The sequence below is a fragment of the Zosterops lateralis genome (genome assembly GCF_965231275.1).
Source record: "Zosterops lateralis genome assembly, chromosome: 22".
NCBI lineage: Eukaryota > Metazoa > Chordata > Aves > Passeriformes > Zosteropidae > Zosterops > Zosterops lateralis.
In genome coordinates, this window is record NC_139782.1 from 6,467,517 (window position 1) to 6,488,742 (window position 21,226).

General features: G+C 40.9%; 1 protein-coding gene across 1 annotated transcript; it reads left to right on the forward strand.

Annotated features, from left to right (window-relative positions):
- Positions 1 to 1,805: 1,805 nt before the first annotated feature.
- On the forward strand, positions 1,806 to 20,375 carry C1QTNF12 (C1q and TNF related 12; the record flags this gene model as incomplete). The annotated part of the gene is made up of 8 exons (XM_083876932.1): positions 1,806 to 1,958; positions 4,439 to 4,558; positions 6,435 to 6,546; positions 7,832 to 8,001; positions 10,153 to 10,261; positions 12,032 to 12,122; positions 17,287 to 17,365; positions 19,616 to 20,375. 8 exons carry the CDS (start codon positions 1,806 to 1,808, stop codon positions 19,712 to 19,714), a joined length of 933 nt encoding a protein of 310 aa, XP_083733058.1. The 3' UTR covers positions 19,715 to 20,375.
- Positions 20,376 to 21,226: the final 851 nt, after the last annotated feature.

Genomic DNA, 21,226 nt, shown 5'->3' on the forward strand with positions numbered 1-21,226 from the left:
TTGGTCTTGAACAATTTCCCACTGGACTCTTTGATCCCAACCTGATAAATTGGGATTTTTTGGGTCACAAATCCAATATTTTTTGGTCCTGGAGGATTTCACACTGGACTCCTTGATCCTGACCTGATAAATTTGTATTCTTTGGAAACAAATCTGATTTTTTTTTTGGTCCTGAAGGATTTCCCGTATGTCTCCTTGACCCCACCTCCTAAATTCTGATTTTTTTGGGACACAAATCAATTTTTTTTTTTTGATTCTTAAGGATTTTACAACTGACTCCTTGATCTCACTCTAATAAATCCATATTTTTTAGGACACAAATCTGATTTTTTTTGATCCTCAAGGATTTCCCACTGGACTCTTTGACCCCACCCTGATAAATTCAGATTTTTTAGGACAAAAATCCTTTTTTTTTTTGTTCCTTGAGGATTTCACACTTGGCTCCTTGATCCTGACCTAACAAATTCCAATTTTTTAGGACACAAATCTGATTTTTTCAATCCTTAAAGATTTCCCACCGGACTCCTTGACCCCACCCTGATAAATTCCAATTTTTTAGGACACAAATCTGATTTTTTTTTTTTATCTTGAAGGATTTTGCACTTGGCTCCTTGATCCTGACCTAACAAATTCACATTTTTTAGGAAACAAATCTGATTTTTTTTGATCCTTAAGGATTTCACACCTGAGTCTTTGACCCCACCCTGATAAATTCCATTTTTTTAGGACACAAATCTGATTTTTTCAATCCTTAAGGATTTCCCACTGGACTCCTTGACCCCAACCTCCTAAATTTGGGTTTTTTTGGACACAAATCCAATTTTTTTGATCCCTAAGGATTTCACAGCTGGTTCCTTGATCCTGACCTGGTTCATTTGGATATTTTTTGGTTTTTCTTGGTCCTGAACCATTTCCCACCGGACTCCTTGACCCCACCCTGATAAATTCAGATTTTTTTACTACACAAATCTGATTTTTTTTGGTCCTTGAGGATTTCCCACCTGATTCCTTAATCTTGACCTGATAAATTTGGATTTTTTTGGACACAAATCCATTTTTTCTTGGTCCTGAACCATTTCCCACTGGACTCCTTGATCCCAACCTCCTAAATTCAGATTTTTTAGGACACAAATCTGATTTTTTCAATCCTTAAAGATTTCCCACCGGACTCCTTGACCCCGCCCTAATAAATTTCATTTTTTTAGGACACAAATCTGATTTTTTGTGTTCCTTAAAGATTTCCCACTGGACTCCTTGACCCCAACCTCCTAAATTTGGGGTTTTTTTGGACACAAATCCAATTTTTTTTTATCCTGAAGGATTTTGCACTTGGCTCCTTGATCCCAACCTCCTAAATTCAGATTTTTTAGGACACAAATCTGATTTTTTCAATCCTTAAAGATTTCCCACCGGACTCCTTGACCCCACCCTGATAAATTCCATTTTTTTAGGACACAAATCTGATTTTTTCAATCCTTAAAGATTTCCCACCGGACTCCTTGACCCCACCCTGATAAATTCCAATTTTTTAGGACACAAATCTGATTTTTTCGATCCTTAAGGATTTCCCACCGGACTCCTTGACCCCACCCTGATAAATTCCATTTTTTTAGGACACAAATCCATTTTTTTAATCTTGAAGGATTTCCCACCGGACTCCTTGACCCCACCCTGATAAATTCCATTTTTTTAGGACACAAATCCATTTTTTCAATCCTTAAAGATTTCCCACCGGACTCCTTGACCCCACCCTGATAAATTCAGATTTTTTAGGACATAAATCTAATTTTTTTGCGCATCTCACGATGAGGAGCCCCCTGTGGCTGCTGTGGCTGTGTCTGGTGTGTCCCCAGGCGTGTCCCCGGGCGGTGGCCGCGGCCAGGAGGGACAGGACGGGCAGGAGGGACCCCCCAGGAGCCCTCAACGCCTCCCTGGCCAACAGCCACGAGCAGCCCAAGGTGAGCCAGACAGTCACTATTTATTAATTAATCATTGATTAATTATTCCTGAATTATTCCTGAATTATTCTTGAATTATTCCTGAATTATTCTTGAATTATTCCTGAATTATTCTTGAATTATTCCTGAGTTATTCCTGAATTATTCCTGAATTATTCCTGAATTATTCCTGAATTATTCTTGAATTATTCCTGAATTATTCCTGAGTTATTCCTGAATTATTCATCAATTATTCCTGAATTATTCTTGAATTATTCCTGAATTATTCATCAATTATTCCTCAATTTGTTCCTCAATTATTCTTTAATTATTGATCAATTTATCCGTCAATTATTCCTCAGTTTATTCTTGAATTATTCCTGAATTATTCTTGAATTATTCCTGAGTTATTCCTGAGTTATTCCTGAATTATTCCTGAGTTATTCCTGAATTATTCCTGAATTATTCCTCAATTTGTTCCTCAATTATTCTTTAATTATTGATCAATTTATCCGTCAATTATTCCTCAGTTTATTCTTGAATTATTCCTGAATTATTCCTGAATTATTCCTGAATTATTCTTGAATTATTCCTGAATTATTCCTGAATTATTCCTGAATTATTCATCAATTATTCCTCAATTTGTTCCTCAATTATTCTTTAATTATTGATCAATTTATCCGTCAATTATTCCTCAGTTAATTCTTGAATTATTCCTGAATTATTCCTGAATTATTCATCAATTATTCCTCAATTATTCCTCAATTTATTCCTCAATTATTCATCAATTTATTCCTCCTCAATTGTTCCTGAATTATTCATCTATTATTCATCAATTATTCCTGAATTATTACTGAATTATTCCTCAATTTATTCATCATTTATTCCTCAATTTATTCTTGAATAATTCCTGAATTATTCCTGAATTATTCCTGAGTTATTCCTGAATTATTCATCAATTATTCCTCAATTATTCCTCAATTTATTCTTGAATTATTCCTGAACTATTCCTGAATTATTCCTGAATTATTCCTCAATTTATTCATCAATTGTTCATCAATTTATTCCTCCTCAATTATTCATCAATATTTATCAATTATTCCTGAATTTATTCATCAATTATTCATCAATTATTCCTCGATTAATTATTCTTCAATTGTTCCTGAGTTATTCCTGAATTATTCCTGAGTTATTCCTGAGTTGTTCCTGAATTATTCCTGAGTTATTCCTGAATTATTCCTGAGTTATTCCTGAGTTGTTCCTGATTTATTCCTGAGTTATTCCTGAGTTTTTCCTGAGTTATTCCTGAATTATTCCTGAGTTATTCCTGAATTATTCCTGAGTTATTCCTGAGTAATTTTAGAAAAATTTTAGAAAATTTTCTCTGAGGGACTTTCAGAGCTTTTGGCTTCTCCTGACCCCTCAGTGTCCTCCCAAAAGCTGCAGGAACAGCCTGGGCTGGATTTTTGAGCATCTGGGCAGGTTTTCCATGGAATTTCAGAGGATTATCAGGAAAATGGGAATCCCAGCAGTTGGAAAAAGATCTCTGAGGGTCCTGAAGGACTCTCAGAGTTCTTGACTCTTTCTGACCCCTCAAGGACAACCTCAAGTGTCCTCCCAAAAAGGAGCAGAATTATCCTGGGCTGGATTTTTTGGATCCTCTGAGCACCTGGGTGGGTTTTCCATGGAATTTCAGAGGATTATCAGAAGAATGGGACCCCCAGAAGCTGTGGAAAGGTCTCTGAGGGACTCTGACCCCTCAATGCCCTCCCAAAAGCAGCAGGAACAGCCTGGGATGGATTTTTTTACATCCCTTGAATACCTGGGCAGGTTTTCCATGGAATTTCAGAGGGTTATCAGAGGACAGAAAGATCTCTGAGGGACTTTCAGAGCTTTTGGCTCTTCCTGACCCCTCAATGCCCTCCCAAAGGCAGCAGGAACAGCCTGGAATAGATTTTTGAGCATCTGGGCAGGTTTTCCATGGAATTTCAGAGAATTATCAGAGGATTTAAAGATCTCTGAGGGACTCTGACCCTTCAGTGTCCTCCCACGATCAGCAGGACCAGCTTGGACAGGATTTTTTGGCTCCTCTGAGGACCTGGGTGGGTTTTCCATGGAATTTCAGAGGGTTATCAGAGGACAGAAAGATCTCTGAGGGATTTTCAGAGCTTTTGGCTCTTCCTGACCCCTCAATGCCCTCCCAAAGGCAGCAGGAACAGCCTGGGATGGATTTTTGAGCATCTGGGCAGGTATTCCATGGAATTTCTCTTTTTGGCTCTTTTGGCTCTTCCTGACCCCTCAGTGTCTCCCCAAAAGGAGCAGGATGATTCTGGGCTGGATTTTTGAGTATCTGGGAAGGTTTTCCATGGAATTTCAGAGGATATAAAGATCTCTGAGGGACTCTGACCCTTCAGTGTCCCCCCAAAAGCAGCAGGAACAGCCCAGGCAGGATTTTTTGGCTCCCCTGAGGCCAACCCAAGCGTGTCCCGGTGTCTCCCCAGCTCCTGGATCCCGCAGAGCCGCGGATCACTGACCCCCGCAGGACCTGGATCTCCTTCGTGCACCGCCCCGATGACGGGAACAATTCCAAGAGGAGATGCAAAGGGAAAGATAAAAAATTGGTAAGATTTGAACTCTGTGTTTGTCACATTTTTCTCTTCCTGCTGCTCATCCTTCAGAGTTCCAGATTTCCCAGCCTGGGGAAAGCTGATTTTCCTTTTTTTTTTTTTAAATTTAATTTCTCCATTTTTGAGCCTTTTTGGTTTGGGAGAGGAGAGGTGGGGATTTGGAATCAGTTGTTCTCGGGTTGGGTCTTTTTTGGGGGTTTTTTTACAACTCAGTTGAAATAAAATCTGTATTTTTCTTCTTTTTACAAGAGATAAAGTGCAGGTATTGATGGTTTGGGAAGGGTGAGCTGGAACAGAGACTGAAAAGAGTTAAGAGACTAAAATAGAGATTTATTAAAAGGGCCTGGCCAGGGCTACACCCAAGGTGGACCCAAAATGGGTCCAAAATGGTCAAAAAATGGGCACAAAATGTGAACAAAATGGGCACAAAATGAGTACAAAATGGGCATAAAATGGACCCAAAATGGGCACAAAATAGTCACAGAATGGGCACAAAATGGACCCAAAAATGGGCACAAAATGGGAACAAAATAGTTGCAAAATGGGCACAAAATGGTCCCAAAATGGGCACAAAATAGTCACAGAATGGGCACAAAATGGACCCAAAAATGGGCACAAAATGGTCACAAAATAGTTGCAAAATGGGCACAAAATGGGCATAAAATTGTCACAAAATGGTCACAAAATTGGCACAAAATGGGAACAAAATGGGCACAAAATGGGCATAAAATTGTCACAAAATGGTCACAAAATTGGCACAAAATGGGAACAAAATGGGCATAAAATTGTCACAAAATGGTCACAAAATTGGCACAAAATGGGAACAAAATGGGCACAAAATAGACACAAAATGGAACAAAATGGGCACAAAATGGACACAAAATGGGCACAAAATGAACACTAAATGGGCACAAAAATGGACACAAAATGGGCACAAAATAGTCACAGAATGGGCACAAAATGGACCCAAAAATGGGCATAAAATGGGCACAAAATGGGAACAAAATGGGCATAAAATTGTCACAAAATGGTCACAAAATTGGCACAAAATGGGAACAAAATGGACACAAAATGGACACAAAATGGGAACAAAATGGGCACAAAATGGGAACAAAATGGGCACAAAATGGACACAAAATGGGCACAAAATGAGTACAAAATGGGCATAAAATGGACCCAAAATGGGCACAAAATGGTCCCAAAATGGACCCAAAATGGGAACTAAATGGACAAAAAATGGGAACAAAATGGGCACAAAATGGGCACAAAATGGGAACAAAATGGGCACAAAATGGGAACAAAATGGGCACAAAATGGGAACGAAATGGGCACAAAATGGACCCAGTCACGTCTCTCACACTTTTATAAGTTTTGGTCCATTGAGGTTTGATTGTCCAATTCCAGCTTCAGGTTATGAAGTCCCACCCTTCTTGTTTTCTCTCTTCTTGTTTGTGCTTTTGGGCCTGAAAACTTTTAGTTGTTATTTTTGATCTCCAGCAGGAAAAAAGATTTATTTTGTGTCCCTGCTGTGTGCAGAGCTGAGTGACACCGACTGTGAGCTCAGGCACCCCTGGGCACCACAGAGTCTGAAACACATCAAAGACAAAACTCGAGATATCAGTATCCCAAAGGCTCAATTAATCAAAGCACAGACAAAGTGATTTATTCCGAATTAACGAGGCAAACGATGCTCGATCATGCGGCACTTTGTGCTTGGTCAGTCTTGGATTTTTCCAATTATTTCCCTCCACATGGTTAATTTGAGGACACAAGAACAAAACCCTTCATGTTGTTGATTCCCCCTGTAGGATTTTTTTGCATTTTACTTGGTTTTAATACCAAATTTTCTTTTTTTGTTTGTTTCTCTCAGCGAGGGCTGGTTGGACCTCCAGGACCTCCTGGACCTCAGGGACCTCCAGGAGCTCCTGCGGCTGAAATCACCAGGGAGGTTCTTCTGCAGGAGTTCAAGGAGATCTTAAAAGGTAAAAAGGTTTTAAAAGGTTAAAAATTCCAAAAGGTAAAGGATATTGAAGGCTGGAAGAGTTTTGTTTTGGTGAAGCAACAGGACGAATGAAGGTTTTCACCTTGGCAAGGAGAAATGTTCCTCCAGGGCTGCTGGGCTTAAATTGAAAACCCAAGTGGAGAATTCCAACCACACATTGATGGTTTCATAGGCCAAATGAAACCATCATTAAATGAAGATTTTATTTAATTTTATTTAATTTTATTCCCCTTTCCCTCTCACAAGTCTTGGAGCACCGAGCTTCTTGCAGGAGCTTCCATTCACAGGAACAGACCCTTAAATTAGGGGTTTATTTCATTTTATTTCATTTTATTCTCCTTTTCCCCTCAGAAGCCTACCTTTAAATGAAGATTTTATTTCATTTTACTTAATTTTATTCCCCTTTTCCCCTCAGAAGCCATGGAGCACCGAGCCTCCCTGGCTGTCTCAGCCCAGCCCAGCCAGCTGGAGGTTCCATCCCACAGGCTAGATCCTTAAATTAGGGTTTTATTTCACTTTATTCTCCTTTTCCCCTCAGAAGCCTACCTTTAAATGAATATTTTATTTTATTTTATTCCCCTTTTCCCCTCAGAACTCATGGAGCACCGAGCCTCCCTGGCTGTTTCAACCCATCCCAGCCAGCTGGGGGTTCTGTCCCACAGGCCAGGCCCTTAAATTAGGGTTTTATTTCACTTTATTCTCCTTTTCCCCTCAGAAACCAATCTTTAAGTGAAGATTTTATTTAGTTTAATTTGATTTTTTTTCATTTTATTGCCCTTTTCCCCTCAGAAGCCATGGAGCACCCTGGCAGTCTCAGCCCATCCCCGCTGCCGCTGTCCCTGCAGGAACTCCCATTCACAGCAACAGACTCTTAAATGAAGATTTTATTCCTTTTTATTAATTTTATTCCCCTTTTCCCCTCAGAAACCTGCCCTTAAATTAGGCTTTTATTTCATTTTCTTGCCCTTTTCCCCTCAGAAGCCATGGAGCAGCGCTCGTCCCTGGCCCAGCCCAGCCCATTGCCCCCACTGCTGGCCCTGCAGGAGCTTCCATTCACAGCAACAGACCCTCAAACGAAGACTTTATTCAATTTTATTTCATTTTATTGTTTTCCCCTCAGAAGCCATGGAGCAGCGCGCCTCCCTGGCCCAGCCCAGCCCGCTGCCCCCACTGCTGGCCCTGCAGGAGCTTCCATTCACAGCAACAGACCCTCAAACGAAGACTTTATTCAATTTTATTTATTTATATTCCCCTTTTCCCCTCAGAAGCCATGGAGCAGCGCTCGTCCCTGGCCCAGCCCAGCCCGCTGCCCCCATTGCTGGCCCTGCAGCCCTTCCCGTCCCCCCGCCGTGTGCTGGAGGCTTTTCACTGCCAGCTCAAGGCCCACGTGGTGGTGGACAAGAAAACCTTGGTGGAACTGCAGAATTTCCAGTCCGTGAGTGTAAAAAACGAGGAATGAGAAATTCCAGACCCATCCCGGGAGGTTTTTGGGGCGGCTGCAGCTCTTTGGAGATTCCAGGCTCAAAACAAAAACTCCCCTCAGGCTGAAAGGAAAATAAAAATCTCCGAGGAAGTGTCCAAATGAAGGATCTGCTGGGATTTTTTTTTTTTTCCCCAATTTTTGCAGCTCGGCTTTTGGCAGCCAAGGCAGGATCAGCCCTGCCCGCACCTCAGGGCTCATCCTGCCTCATTAATTAACAGACTAATTAAGGCCTCCCAGCTTCCCAAGCCTCAGGGATGGGATGCCCCAAATCCTTGCTAATTTTTCCTGGCTCGGAGGTGCTGTGGGAGGCTCTGGATGCCGGGCTGGGACAAGGAGTGGCTGGTTTGGGTTTGTGCCCTCGGGAAAAAGGGGAATTCACAGCCACGAGCAGCTCAGGGATGGAGCCGGGAGCACATCTGGGCTTTGGGAGCAGCTCAGGGATGGATTTGGGATCAGCTCTGGGGTTTGGGAGCAGCTCAGGGGTTTGGGATCAGCCCAGGGATGGATTTGGGATCAGCTCTGGGGTTTGGGAGCAGCTCAGGGGTTTGGGAGCAGCTCTGGGGTTTGGGAGCAGCTCTGGGGTTTGGGAGCAGCTCTGGGGTTTGGGAGCAGCCCAGGGGTTTGGGAGCAGCTCAGGGGTTTGGGAGCAGCTCTGGGGTTTGGGATCAGCTCTGGGGTTTGGGAGCAGCTCTGGGGTTTGGGATCAGCTCTGGGGTTTGGGAGCAGCTCTGGGGTTTGGGAGCAGCTCTGGGGTTTGGGAGCAGCCCAGGGGTTTGGGATCAGCTCTGGGGTTTGGGAGCAGCTCTGGGGTTTGGGATCAGCCCAGGGGTTTGGGAGCAGCTCTGGGGTTTGGGAGCAGCTCAGGGGTTTGGGATCAGCTCTGGGGTTTGGGAGCAGCCCAGGGGTTTGGGAGCAGCTCTGGGGTTTGGGAGCAGCTCTGGGGTTTGGGATCAGCTCAGGGTTTGGGAGCAGCTCTGGGGTTTGGGAGCAGCCCAGGGGTTTGGGAGCAGCTCTGGGGTTTGGGAGCAGCTCAGGGATGGGTTTGGGAACAGCTCTGGGGTTTGGGAGCAGCTCAGGGATGGATTTGGGATCAGCTCTGGGGTTTGGGAGCAGCTCTGGGGTTTGGGAGCAGCCCAGGGGTTTGGGATCAGCTCTGGGGTTTGGGAGCAGCTCTGGGGTTTGGGAGCAGCCCAGGGGTTTGGGAGCAGCTCTGGGGTTTGGGATCAGCTCTGGGGTTTGGGATCAGCTCAGGGTTTGGGAGCAGCCCAGGGGTTTGGGAGCAGCTCTGGGGTTTGGGAGCAGCTCTGGGGTTTGGGAGCAGCCCAGGGGTTTGGGAGCAGCCCAGGGGTTTGGGATCAGCTCAGGGATGGATTTAGGATCAGCACAGGGATTTGGGATCAGCCCAGGGATAGATTTGGGAACAGTGCAGGGATTTGGGATCAGTACAGGGCTGGATTTGGGATGAGGACAGGGATTTGGGATGAGCACAGGGATGGATTTGGGATCAGCACAGGGATTCAGGATACAGGACCAGCCCAGGGCTGGATTCAGCATCAGCCCAGAGATGGATTTGGGATCAGTACAGGGCTGGATTTGGGATGAGCTCAGGGTTTGGGATCGGCCCAGGGCTGGATTTGGGATCAGTGCAGGGATTTGGGAGCAGCCCAGGGATTTGTGACCAGCACAGAGATTTGGGATTAGCACAAGGATGGATTTGGGACCAGCTCAGGGTTCAGGATCATCCCAGGGCTGGATTTGGTATCAGCCTAGGGATGGATTTGGGATCAGCCCAGTGATGGATTTGGGATCAGCACAGGGATTCAGGATCATCCCAGAGATGGATTTGGGATCATCGCAGGGATAGATTTGGGATCAGCCCAGGGATGGGTTTGGGACCATCCCAGGGATGGATTTGGGGTCAGCCTAGGGATGAATTCAGGATCAGCCCAGGCCTGGATTTGGGATCATCCCGGGGATTTGGGATTCGGGATCATCCCAGGCCGGGATTTGGGATCATCCCAGGCTTGGATTGGGATCATCCCAGGCCTGGATTGGGATCATCCCAGGCTTTGGGACCATCCCCAGCCGTGTGTGTCCCCACAGCCACAGGCCAAGGGCGCGTTCCTGCGGGGCTCGGGGCTCAACCTGCTCACCGGCCGCTTCACCGCCCCCGTGGGCGGCATCTACCAGTTCTCAGCCAACATCCACGTGGGTGAGTGCTGCCCTGGGCCTGGAGAGCCCCCTGGGACCCCCTAGGGAACCTCTGGAACACCCTGAGAACCCCCTGGAACCCCAAGAGAACCCCTGAGAACCCCCTGGAGAAACCCCTGGGACCCAAATCCTCCTGGAAAACCCCCTGGGGAACCCCCAGAGAGCCCCCTGGAACCCTGGAGACCCCCTGGAGAACCCCTTCATCCAGGGCAAACATGGATATGGCACCAGGACCAGAGGTGGAATACAGCCTGGTGGATTCCCTTTTTTAAATCCATTATCCCAGAGGTTCCATCACTGATGGATCCACCTTGGATTCCCCTTTTTTGAAACCATTATCCCAGAGATTCTATCACTGGTGGATCCACCTTGGATCTCCTTTTAAAATCCATTATCCCAGAGGTTCCATCACTGATGGATCCACCTTCAATCTCCTTTTTAAATCCATTATCCCAGAGCTTCTGCTACTGATGGATTTACCTTGGATCCCCTTTCTAAATCCATTATCCCAGAGGTTTCATCACTGATGGATCCACCATGGACTTCCTTTCTAAATCCATTTTTTTAGAGGTTCTCCCCTGATGGTCAGAGGTGGACCCACCTTGGATCTCCTTTCTAAATCCATTATCCCAGAGGTTCCATCACTGATGGATCCACCTTGGATCTCCTCTTTAAATCCATTATCCCAGAGGTTCCATCACTGATGGATCCACCATGGATCTCCTTTCTAAATCCATTATTCCAGAGGTTCTCCCCTGATGCCCAGAGGTGGATCCACCTTCTGTAACTTGGGTCTCCTCTTTAAATTCCTTTTTCCAGAGGTTCTGCCACTGATGGATCCACCATGGATCTCCTTTCTAAATCCATTTTCCCAGAGGTTCTCCCCTGATGGTCAGAGGTGGATCCACCTGAGATCCCCTTTTAAAATCCATTATCCCAGAGGTTCTATCACTGATGGATCCATCTTGGATCCACTTTCTAAATCCATTATCCCAGAGGTTCTATCCCTGATGGATCCACCTTGGATCCCCTCTTTAAATCCATTATCCCAGAGGTTCTATCACTGATGGATCCATCTTGGATCCACTTTCTAAATCCATTATCCCAGAGGTTCTATCCCTGATGGATCCACCTTGGATCCCCTCTTTAAATCCATTATCCCAGAGGTTCTATCACTGATGGATCCACCTTGGATCCACTTTCTAAATCCATTATCCCAGAGGTTCTGCCACTGATGGATCCACCTTGGATCCCCTTTCTAAATCCATTATCTCAGAGGTTTCATCACTGATGGATCCACCATGGATCTCCTTTCTAAATCCATTATTCCAGAGGTTCTCCCCTGATGATCAGAGGTGGATCCATCTTTTTAAATGGATCTTTTTAAGTGGTGGATCTCCTTTTTAAAATCCCTTATCCCAGAAGTTCTATCATTGATGGATCCACCTTGGATCTCCTTTTAAAATCCATTATCCCAGAGGTTCCATCACTGATGAATCCACCTTGGATCTCCTTTTTAAATCAATTTTTCCAGAGTTTTTGCTCCAACAATCAGGGGTGGATCCACCTTGGATCTCCTTTTTAAAATCCATTTTTCCAGAGTTTTTGCTCCAACAATCAGAGGTGGCTCCACCTCAGATCCGTTGCCTTTGACCCCCTGGGAGTGGAGGAACCCCCTGCAGCCCCACACCCCACCCTGCCCAGGCTGCTGGAACCCCAAATCCCGGGATTTTTTGGGAATGCTGACAATTCTCCTGCTGTTTTTTACCAGACCACAGCGAGCTGAAGAGCAAAGTGCAGCTGAGAGCCCGGGACAACGTCAGGGTGTTGATCTGCATCGAGTCCCTGTGCCACAGACACACGTGAGTCCCTCCAGGAGTTTTGAGACAATTCTTTTATTCAAATTTTCCATATTTCCTGATATTTCAGCCAATTTTGAGAGATAAAATTCACCAAAAATGGGGTTTTTTTGGTCATAAATTCTTGTTCTGCAGAACATCCCTTAGAGTTTAGGCATTCTCTTAATTCTAAATTTTAACTTCTGAGTATTACTCACCTAAAAATTAATATTGTTTATAGTGATAATTACAAAATATTGTAATTATTAATAACAATATTTAATCACCTAATTAGAAAATAATACATCCAAATTAATTTTATTTATACTGGTAATTATGATATGTTATTAAAAATTATCTACAGTAATATTTAGCTGCCTCGATATAAAATAATACACCCAAATTGCTATTATTTATAGTGAAAATTATCAAATAATTATAAATAAATTGTTAATTATAGTAATATAAGCAGTGGGGGTGATCAGGATGGATTTGGGACAGACCCCAGAGTGATCAGGAATGGATTTTGGAGAGATCCCAGAGTGATCAGGATGGATTTGAGATAGATCCCAGTGCCAGGAGATCAATCAGGATGGATTTAAATGATCAGGATGGATTTGGGACCCATCTCAGAGTGACCAGGATGGATTTGAGTGATCAGGATGGATTTGGATGATCAGGATGGATTTTGGAGAGATCCCAGGGTGATCAGGATGGATTTGAGTGATCAGGATGGATTTGGATGATCAGGATGGATTTGGGATAGATCCCAGAGTGATCAGGATGGATTTGGATGATCAGGATGGATTTGGGATAGATCCCAGAGTGATCAGGATGGATTTGAGTGATCAGGATGGGTTTGGATGATCAGGATGGATTTTGGAGAGATCCCAGAGTGATCGGGATGGATTTGAGTGATCAGGATGGGTTTGGATGATCAGGACAGATTTTGGACACATCCCAGATCAATCAGGATGGATTTAAATGATCAGGATGGATTAGGGACAGATCCCAGTGCCAGGAGAGCAAACAGGATGGATTTGGGAGAGATCCCAGATCAATCAGGATGGATCCCAGAGCAATCAGGATGGATTTGGATGATCAAGATGGATTTTGGACACATCCCAAATCAATCAGGATGGATTTAAACGATCAGGATGGATTCTGGCCACATCCCAGATCAATCAGGACAGATTTAAATGATCAGGACAGATCTTGTCCCCATCCCAGATCAATCAGAATGGATTTGGATGATCAGAATGGATTTTGAACACATCCCAGAGCAATCAGGACAGATTTAAATGCTCAGGATGGATTCTGGCCCCATCCCAGATCAATCAGGACAGATTTGGATGATCAGGATGGATCTTGTCCCCATCCCAGATCAATCAGGACAGATTTAAATGCTCAGGACAGATCTTGTCCCCATCCCAGATCAATCAGGACAGATTTGGATGATCAGGATGGATTCTGGCCACATCCCAGATCAATCAGGACAGATTTAAATGCTCAGGACAGATCCTGGCCCCATCCCAGCTCAATCAGGACAGATTTGGATGATCAGGATGGATTCTGGCCCCATCCCAGCTCAATCAGGACAGATTTGGATGATCAGGATGGATTCTGGCCCCATCCCAGATCAATCAGGACAGATTTGGATGATCAGGATGGATTCTGGCCCCATCCCAGATCAATCAGGACAGATTTAAATGATCAGGATGGATCTTGTCCCCATCCCAGATCAATCAGGACAGATTTAAATGCTCAGGATGAATCTTGTCCCCATCCCAGCTCAATCAGGACAGATTTAAATGCTCAGGACAGATCTTGTCCCCATCCCAGATCGATCAGGACAGATTTAAACGATCAGGACGGATCTTGTCCCCATCCCAGATCAATCAGGACAGATTTAAATGCTCAGGACAGATCCTGGCCCCATCCCAGATCAATCAGGACAGATTTAAATGATCAGGATGAATCTTGTCCCCATCCCAGATCAATCAGGACAGATTTGGATGATCAGGATGGATTCTGGCCCCATCCCAGATCAATCAGGACAGATTTAAATGATCAGGATGGATCTTGTCCCCATCCCAGATCAATCAGGACAGATTTAAATGCTCAGGACAGATCCTGGCCCCATCCCAGATCAATCAGGACAGATTTGGATGATCAGGATGGATTCTGGCCCCATCCCAGCTCAATCAGGACAGATTTGGATGATCAGGATGGATTCTGGCCCCATCCCAGATCAATCAGGACAGATTTAAATGATCAGGACAGATCTTGGCCCCATCCCAGCTCAATCAGGACAGATTTGGATGATCAGGATGGATTCTGGCCCCATCCCAGATCAATCAGGACAGATTTGGATGATCAGAATGGATTCTGGCCCCATCCCAGATCAATCAGGACAGATTTAAATGCTCAGGACAGATCCTGGCCCCATCCAAACGCGCCTGGCACAGAAATCTCCATGAGGAGCAGCCCAAACCTGCCTGGACACACTCCCTGTGTGGAATTTCCTGTGCCTCCCATCCCTCCATCCCTCCATCCCTCCATGGGGCTGGAAAAACCCCTGAGGGCTTTGGGATGAGCTCTGGAAACTCGGGGTGGAGCTCAGGAAAGGTGGGGAGTCCCTGGGGCAGGACGTGACAAATCCTCGGCTCAGGACGTGCCAAATTCTCATTTCTCTGGGAAAAACAGGTCAGAACTTGCACTGGGAAAAAGAAATAAAAAGGTGGGAAAATAAAGATAAATAATTTGGGGTGGGGAGGGAGGAAGCAGACAGGGATTGGGAGGTTAAAATTGGGTTTAATTGGGTTGAGCTGGGGGTTGTTGTATCAAAATTGTGGATTTTGAATAAAGGATTTGTCTTGGGAAATGGGAATTGGAGTTCTCCCTGATCCAAAAAATAATGCTGGAGGTGAGGATGGGAAGGTCTCTTTGGATTTGGAGCTGCAGCACAATTATTGAATTATTATTATTGAATTATTATTATTATTATTATTATCATTATCATTATCATTATTATCATTGTTATCATCATTATCATTATTATTATCATTATCATTATTATTATCATTATTATCATTGTTATCATCATTATCATTATTATTATCATTATCATTATTATCGTTATTATCATTATTATTGAATTACTATTTAATTGTTATTGAAATATTATTATGGAATTATTATTATTATTATTGGACTATTATTGTTGAATTATTATTAATAATGTTAATATTATTATTGAATTATTGTTATTGAATTATTGATTTTTAAAATATTTTTTGGCTTCTGTGCAATCCCTGATCTCAAAATCCACCCCCCTCAAAAAACCTCAAAAACTCAAAATTCTCCCCCCAAAAAACCCCCAAAACCTCAAAATCCTCCCTCAAAAACACCCCAAATGTCAAAATCCTCCCCCAAATTTCAAAATCCTCCCCCAAAACCCTCAAAATTCTCCCCCAAACCCCCCCAAAATTGAAAAACCTCCCCTAAAAAAACCAAAAAAAATCAAAATCCTCCCCCCAAAAAAACCCCCAAACCATCATAATCCTCCCCCAAAACTTCAAAATCCTCCCCCCAAAAAACACCAAAATTCAAAATCCTCCCAAAAAACCCACAAAAATTCAAAATCCTCCCCCAAAAAAACCCAAAATTCAAAATCTTCCCCTAAAAAAACCCCAAAAACATCAAAATCCTCCCCCAAAACATCAAAATCCTCCCCCCAAAAAACGCCAAAAATTCAAAATCCTCCCCCCAAAAATTCAAAATCCTCCCCCCAAAAAACCCAAAATTCAAAATCCTCCCCCAAAATTCAAAATCTTCCCCCCAAAAAACCCCACAACAAATCAAAATCCTCCCAAAAAACCCAAAAAAATTCAAAATCCTCCCCCAAAACATCAAAATCCTCCCCTCAAAAAACGCCAAAAAATTCAAAATCCTCCCCCCAAAAATTCAAAATCCTCCCCCAAAAAACCCCACAAAAAATCAAAATCCTCCCAAAAAAACCCACAAAAATTCAAAATCCTCCCCCAAAAAAACCCAAAATTCAAAATCCTCCCCCAAAATTCAAAATCTTCCCCCCCAAAAAAACCCCAAAAAATTCAAAATCCTCCCTCCAAAAACCAAATTAAAAACCCCTCAAAATCGTGGAATTAAGGAATTATAGAATCATGGAATTATAAAATCATGGAATTATGGAATTATAGAATTAAGGAATTATAGAATCATGGAATTATGGAATTACTGAATTAGGGAATTATGGAATGATGGAATTATTGAATTACAGAATTATGGAATTGTGGATTTATTGAATTACTGAATTATTGAATTATTGAATTATGAAATAATTAAAGATCTTAAAAATCTTCTCATCCCCACGGCCAGGAGCACCTTCCACCATCTCATCTTCCTCCAACCTGACCTTTAAACCCCCAAAACACCAAAATTCCACCCAAAATTCACCTTTTTCATCCAATTGCTCCAATTTCCAAAGAAACTGAGGGACAATTATCCCTCCACAAACCACTCTGGGGTGGCCTGAGGGGATTAAATCTGTTTAGTTCTCATTTAAATCTGTTTATTTCTAATTTTAATCTGTTTATTTCTCATTTTAATCTGTTTATTTCTCATTTAAATCTATTTATTTCTCATTTCAATCTATTTATTTCTCATTTTAATCTGTTTATTTCTCACTTTAATCTGTTTATTTCTAATTTTAATCTATTTATTTCTCATTTCAATCTGTTTATTTCTCACTTTAATCTATTTATTTCTCATTTAAATCTATTTATTTCTCACTTTAATCTGTTTATTTCTCATTTAAATCTATTTATTTCTCATTTTAATCTGTTTATTTCTCACTTTAATCTGTTTATTTCTCATTTAATCTATTTCTCATTTTAATCTGTTTATTTCTCATTTAAATCTGTTTATTTCTCATTTTAGTCTATTTATTTCTCATTTAAATCTGTTTATTTTTCATTTTAATCTATTTATTTCTCATTTTAATCTGTTTATTTCTCATTTTAACTGTTTATTTCTCATTTCGATCTGTTTATTTCTCATTTTAATCTATTTATTTCTCATTTAAATATATTTATTTCTTATTTTATTCTGTTTATTTCTCACTTTATTCTGTTTATTTCTCATTTTAACTGTTTATTTCTCATTTTAGGTCCTTGGAAGTCATTGCTGGCCTGGAAAGCAACAGCAAAATCTTCACTATTTATGTCCATGGGCTGCTGCAGCTGCAGGTGAGGCCCCAAAAATTGAGATTTTCTGACCCAAATTTCTGGAATTCCTAAAAATTGGGAATTTGGAATGCCCCAAATCTCAGGGCCAGAACATGGAATTATTTGGGAATTTCTGCCCCAAATTTCTGGGCAGAAAAATGGAATTATTTAGGAATTTCTGCCCCAAATCTCTGGGCAGAAAAAATGGAATTATTTGGGAATTTCTGTCCTAAATTTCTGGGCAGAAAAAATTGAATTATTTGGGAATTTCTGCCCCAAATCTCTGGGCAGAAAAATGGAATTATTTGGGAATTTCTGCCCCAAATCTCTGGGCAGGAAAATTGAATTATTTGGGAATTTCTGTCCTAAATTTCTGGGCAAGGAAAGTGGAATTATTTGGGAATTTCTGGCCCGAATCTCAGGGCCAGAACATGGAATTATTTGGGAATTTCTACCCCAAATCTCTGGGCAGGAAAATTGAATTATTTGGGAATTTCTGCCCCAAATCTCTGGGCAGGAAAATGGAATTATTTGGGAATTTCTGGCCCGAATCTCTGGGAAACAACAGGAATTATTTGGGAATTTCTGTCCCAAATCTCTGGGCAGAAAAAATTGAATTATTTGGGAATTTCTGCCCCAAATTTCTGGGCAGGAAAATGGAATTATTTGGGAATTTCTGTCCTAAATCTCAGGGCAGGAAAATGGAATTATTTGGGAATTTCTGTCCTAAATCTCTGGGCAGGAAAATGGAATTATTTGGGAATTTCTGTCCCAAATCTCTGGGCAGGAAAATTGAATTATTTGGGAATTTCTGTCCTAAATTTCTGGGCAAGGAAAGTGGAATTATTTGGGAATTTCTGTCCCAAATCTCAGGGCCAGGACAATGGAATTATTTGGGAATTTCTGCCCCAAAACTCTGGGCAGGAAAATTGAATTATTTGGGAATTTCTGCCCCAAATCTCTGGGCAGAAAAAATTGAATTATTTGGGAATTTCTGCCCTAAATCTCAGGGCCAGAACATGGAATTATTTGGGAATTTGATAAAGGATTTGACAAAGGTTTTGATAAAGGATTTGACAAAGGATTTGATTAAAGATTTGATAAAGGATTTAATAAAATATTTGATAAATGTTTTGATTAAGGATTTGATAAAGGACTTGATATAAATTACTTGATAAAATATTTAATTGAGGATTTGATTAAAGATTTGATAAAAATTTCGATTAAAGATTCGATAAAGGATTTGATAAAAGATTTGATAAAGGATTTTGTAAAAGATTTGATAAAATATTCTATAAAGGACTTGACCAAGGATTTGATAAAATATTTGATAAAGGATTTGATTAAGGATTTGATTTAAAATTGATAAAAGATTTGATAAAATATTTAATAAAGGATTTGATAAAGGATTCGATAAAGGACTTGATAAAGGATTTAATAAAGAATTTGATAAAGGATTTGATTAGAGATTTGATAAATTATTTGATAAAGGATTTGATAAAATATTTGATTGAGGATTTGATTAAAAAATTGATAAAATATTTGATTAAGGATTTGATAAAACCACCAATTTCCTTCCCCTCAACCCACACAACAAACCCACCCAAACTCCTTTTGCCAAAATCTGATTTTTCCTCTGAAATATCTCAAAAATTCCCATTTTTTCCCCTCTTTAATATATCAAACATTCCCATTTTCCCCTTTAGAATATTCCCATTTTCCCTTTAGAATATTCACATTTTCCCCTTTAGAATATTCCCATTTTCCCCTTTAGAATATTCCCATTTTCCCTTTAGAATATTCACATTTTCCCCTTTAGAATATTCCCATTTTCCCCTTTAGAATATATCAAATATTCGCATTTTTTCCCTTTAGAATATTCCCATTTTTCCCTTTAGAATATATCAAATATTCGCATTTTTTCCCTTTAGAATATTCCCATTTTTCCCTTTAGAATATTCCCATTTTTTCCTCTATAATATATCAAACATTCCCATTTTTCCCACTCTTCAATATATCCAATATTCCCAAATTTTCCACCTCTTTAATATATCAGACATTCCCACTTTTTCCCTTTAGAATATTCCCATTTTTTTCCCATCTTTCCTCTCTATAATATATCAAATATTCCCATTTTTCCCTTTCAAATATTCCCTTTTTTTTTCCTTTTGAATATTCCCATTTCCCCCCCTCTATAATACATCAAAAATTCCCATTTTTTCTCTTTAAAATATCTCAAATATTCCCATTTTTTCCCATTTTTCTCCCCAGGCAGGTCAATACACGTCAATCTTTGTTGACAACAGCGCCGGGGCCCCGGTCACCGTCCAGAGCGGCTCCGATTTCATGGGGATGTTCATGGGGGAGTAACAAAAAACAACCCCAAAATTCTGATTTTTGGACTCAAAAACAACCCCAAAATTCTGCTTTTTGGAGTGAAAAAACAACACAAAAATTCTGGTTTTTGGAGTGAAAAAACAACCGCAAAATTCTGTTTTTTGGAGTGAAAAAACAACCTGAAAATTCTGATTTTTGGACTCAAAAACAACCCCAAAATTCTGATTTTTGGACTCAAAAACAACCCCAAAATTCTCCTTTTTGGACTGAAAAAACAACCCCAAAATTCTGCTTTTTGGACTGAAAAAACAACCCCAAAATTCTGCTTTTTGGGATGAAAAAACAACACAAAATTCTGCTTTTTGGACTGAAAAAACAACATAAAAATTCTCCTTTTTGGACTCAAAAACAACCCCAAAATTCTGCTTTTTGGACTGAAAAAACAACACAAAATTCTGCATTTTTGGAGTGAAAAAACAACCTCAAAATTCTTCTTTTTGGACTCAAAAAACAACCACAAAATTCTGGTTTTTGGACTGAAAAAACAACATAAAAATTCTCCTTTTTGGACTCAAAAACAACCCCAAAATTCTCCTTTTTGGACTGAAAAAACAACCCCAAAATTCTGCTTTTTGGGATGAAAAAACAACACAAAATTCTGCTTTTTGGACTGAAAAACAACCCTAAAATTCTGCATTTTTGGAGTGAAAAAACAACCCCAAAATTCTGGTTTTTGGACTGAAAAAACAACACAAAATTCTGCTTTTTGGGATGAAAAAACAACCTCAAAATTCTGCTTTTTGGACTGAAGAAACAACCCCAAAATTCTCCTTTTTGGACTGAAAAAACAACCCCAAAATTCGGCGTTTTGGGATGAAAAAACAACACAAAAATTCTCCTTTTTGGGATGAAAAACCAACCCCAAAATTCTGCTTTTTGGACTGAAAAAACAACACAAAAATTCTGCATTTTTGGAGTGAAAAAACAACCACAAAGTTCTGCTTTTTGGACTCAAAAACAACCTCAAAATTCTGCTTTTGGGATGAAAAAACAACCACAAAATTCTCCTTTTTGGACTAAAAAACAACGCAAAATTCTGCTTTTTTCGACTGAAAAAACAACCCAAAAATTCTGCTTTTTGGAGTGAAAAAACAACCACAAAGTTCTGCTTTTTGGACTGAAAAAACAACACAAAAATTCTGCTTTTTGGACTCAAAAACAACCTCAAAATTCTCCTTTTTGGGATGAAAAAACAACCGCAAAATTCTGTTTTTTGGTACTGAAAAACAACCCCAAAATTCTGTATTTTTGGACTGAAAAAACAACCCCAAAATTCTCCTTTTTGGACTGAAAAAACAACCACAAAATTCTGCATTTTTGGACTGAAAAAGCAACACAAAATTCTGCTTTTTGGACTGAAAAAACAACACAAAAATTCTCCTTTTTGGACTGAAAAAACAACACAAAAATTCTCCTTTTTGGGCTGAAAAAACAACACAAAAATTCTTCTTTTTGGGCTGAAAAAACAACCCCAAAATTCTGTTT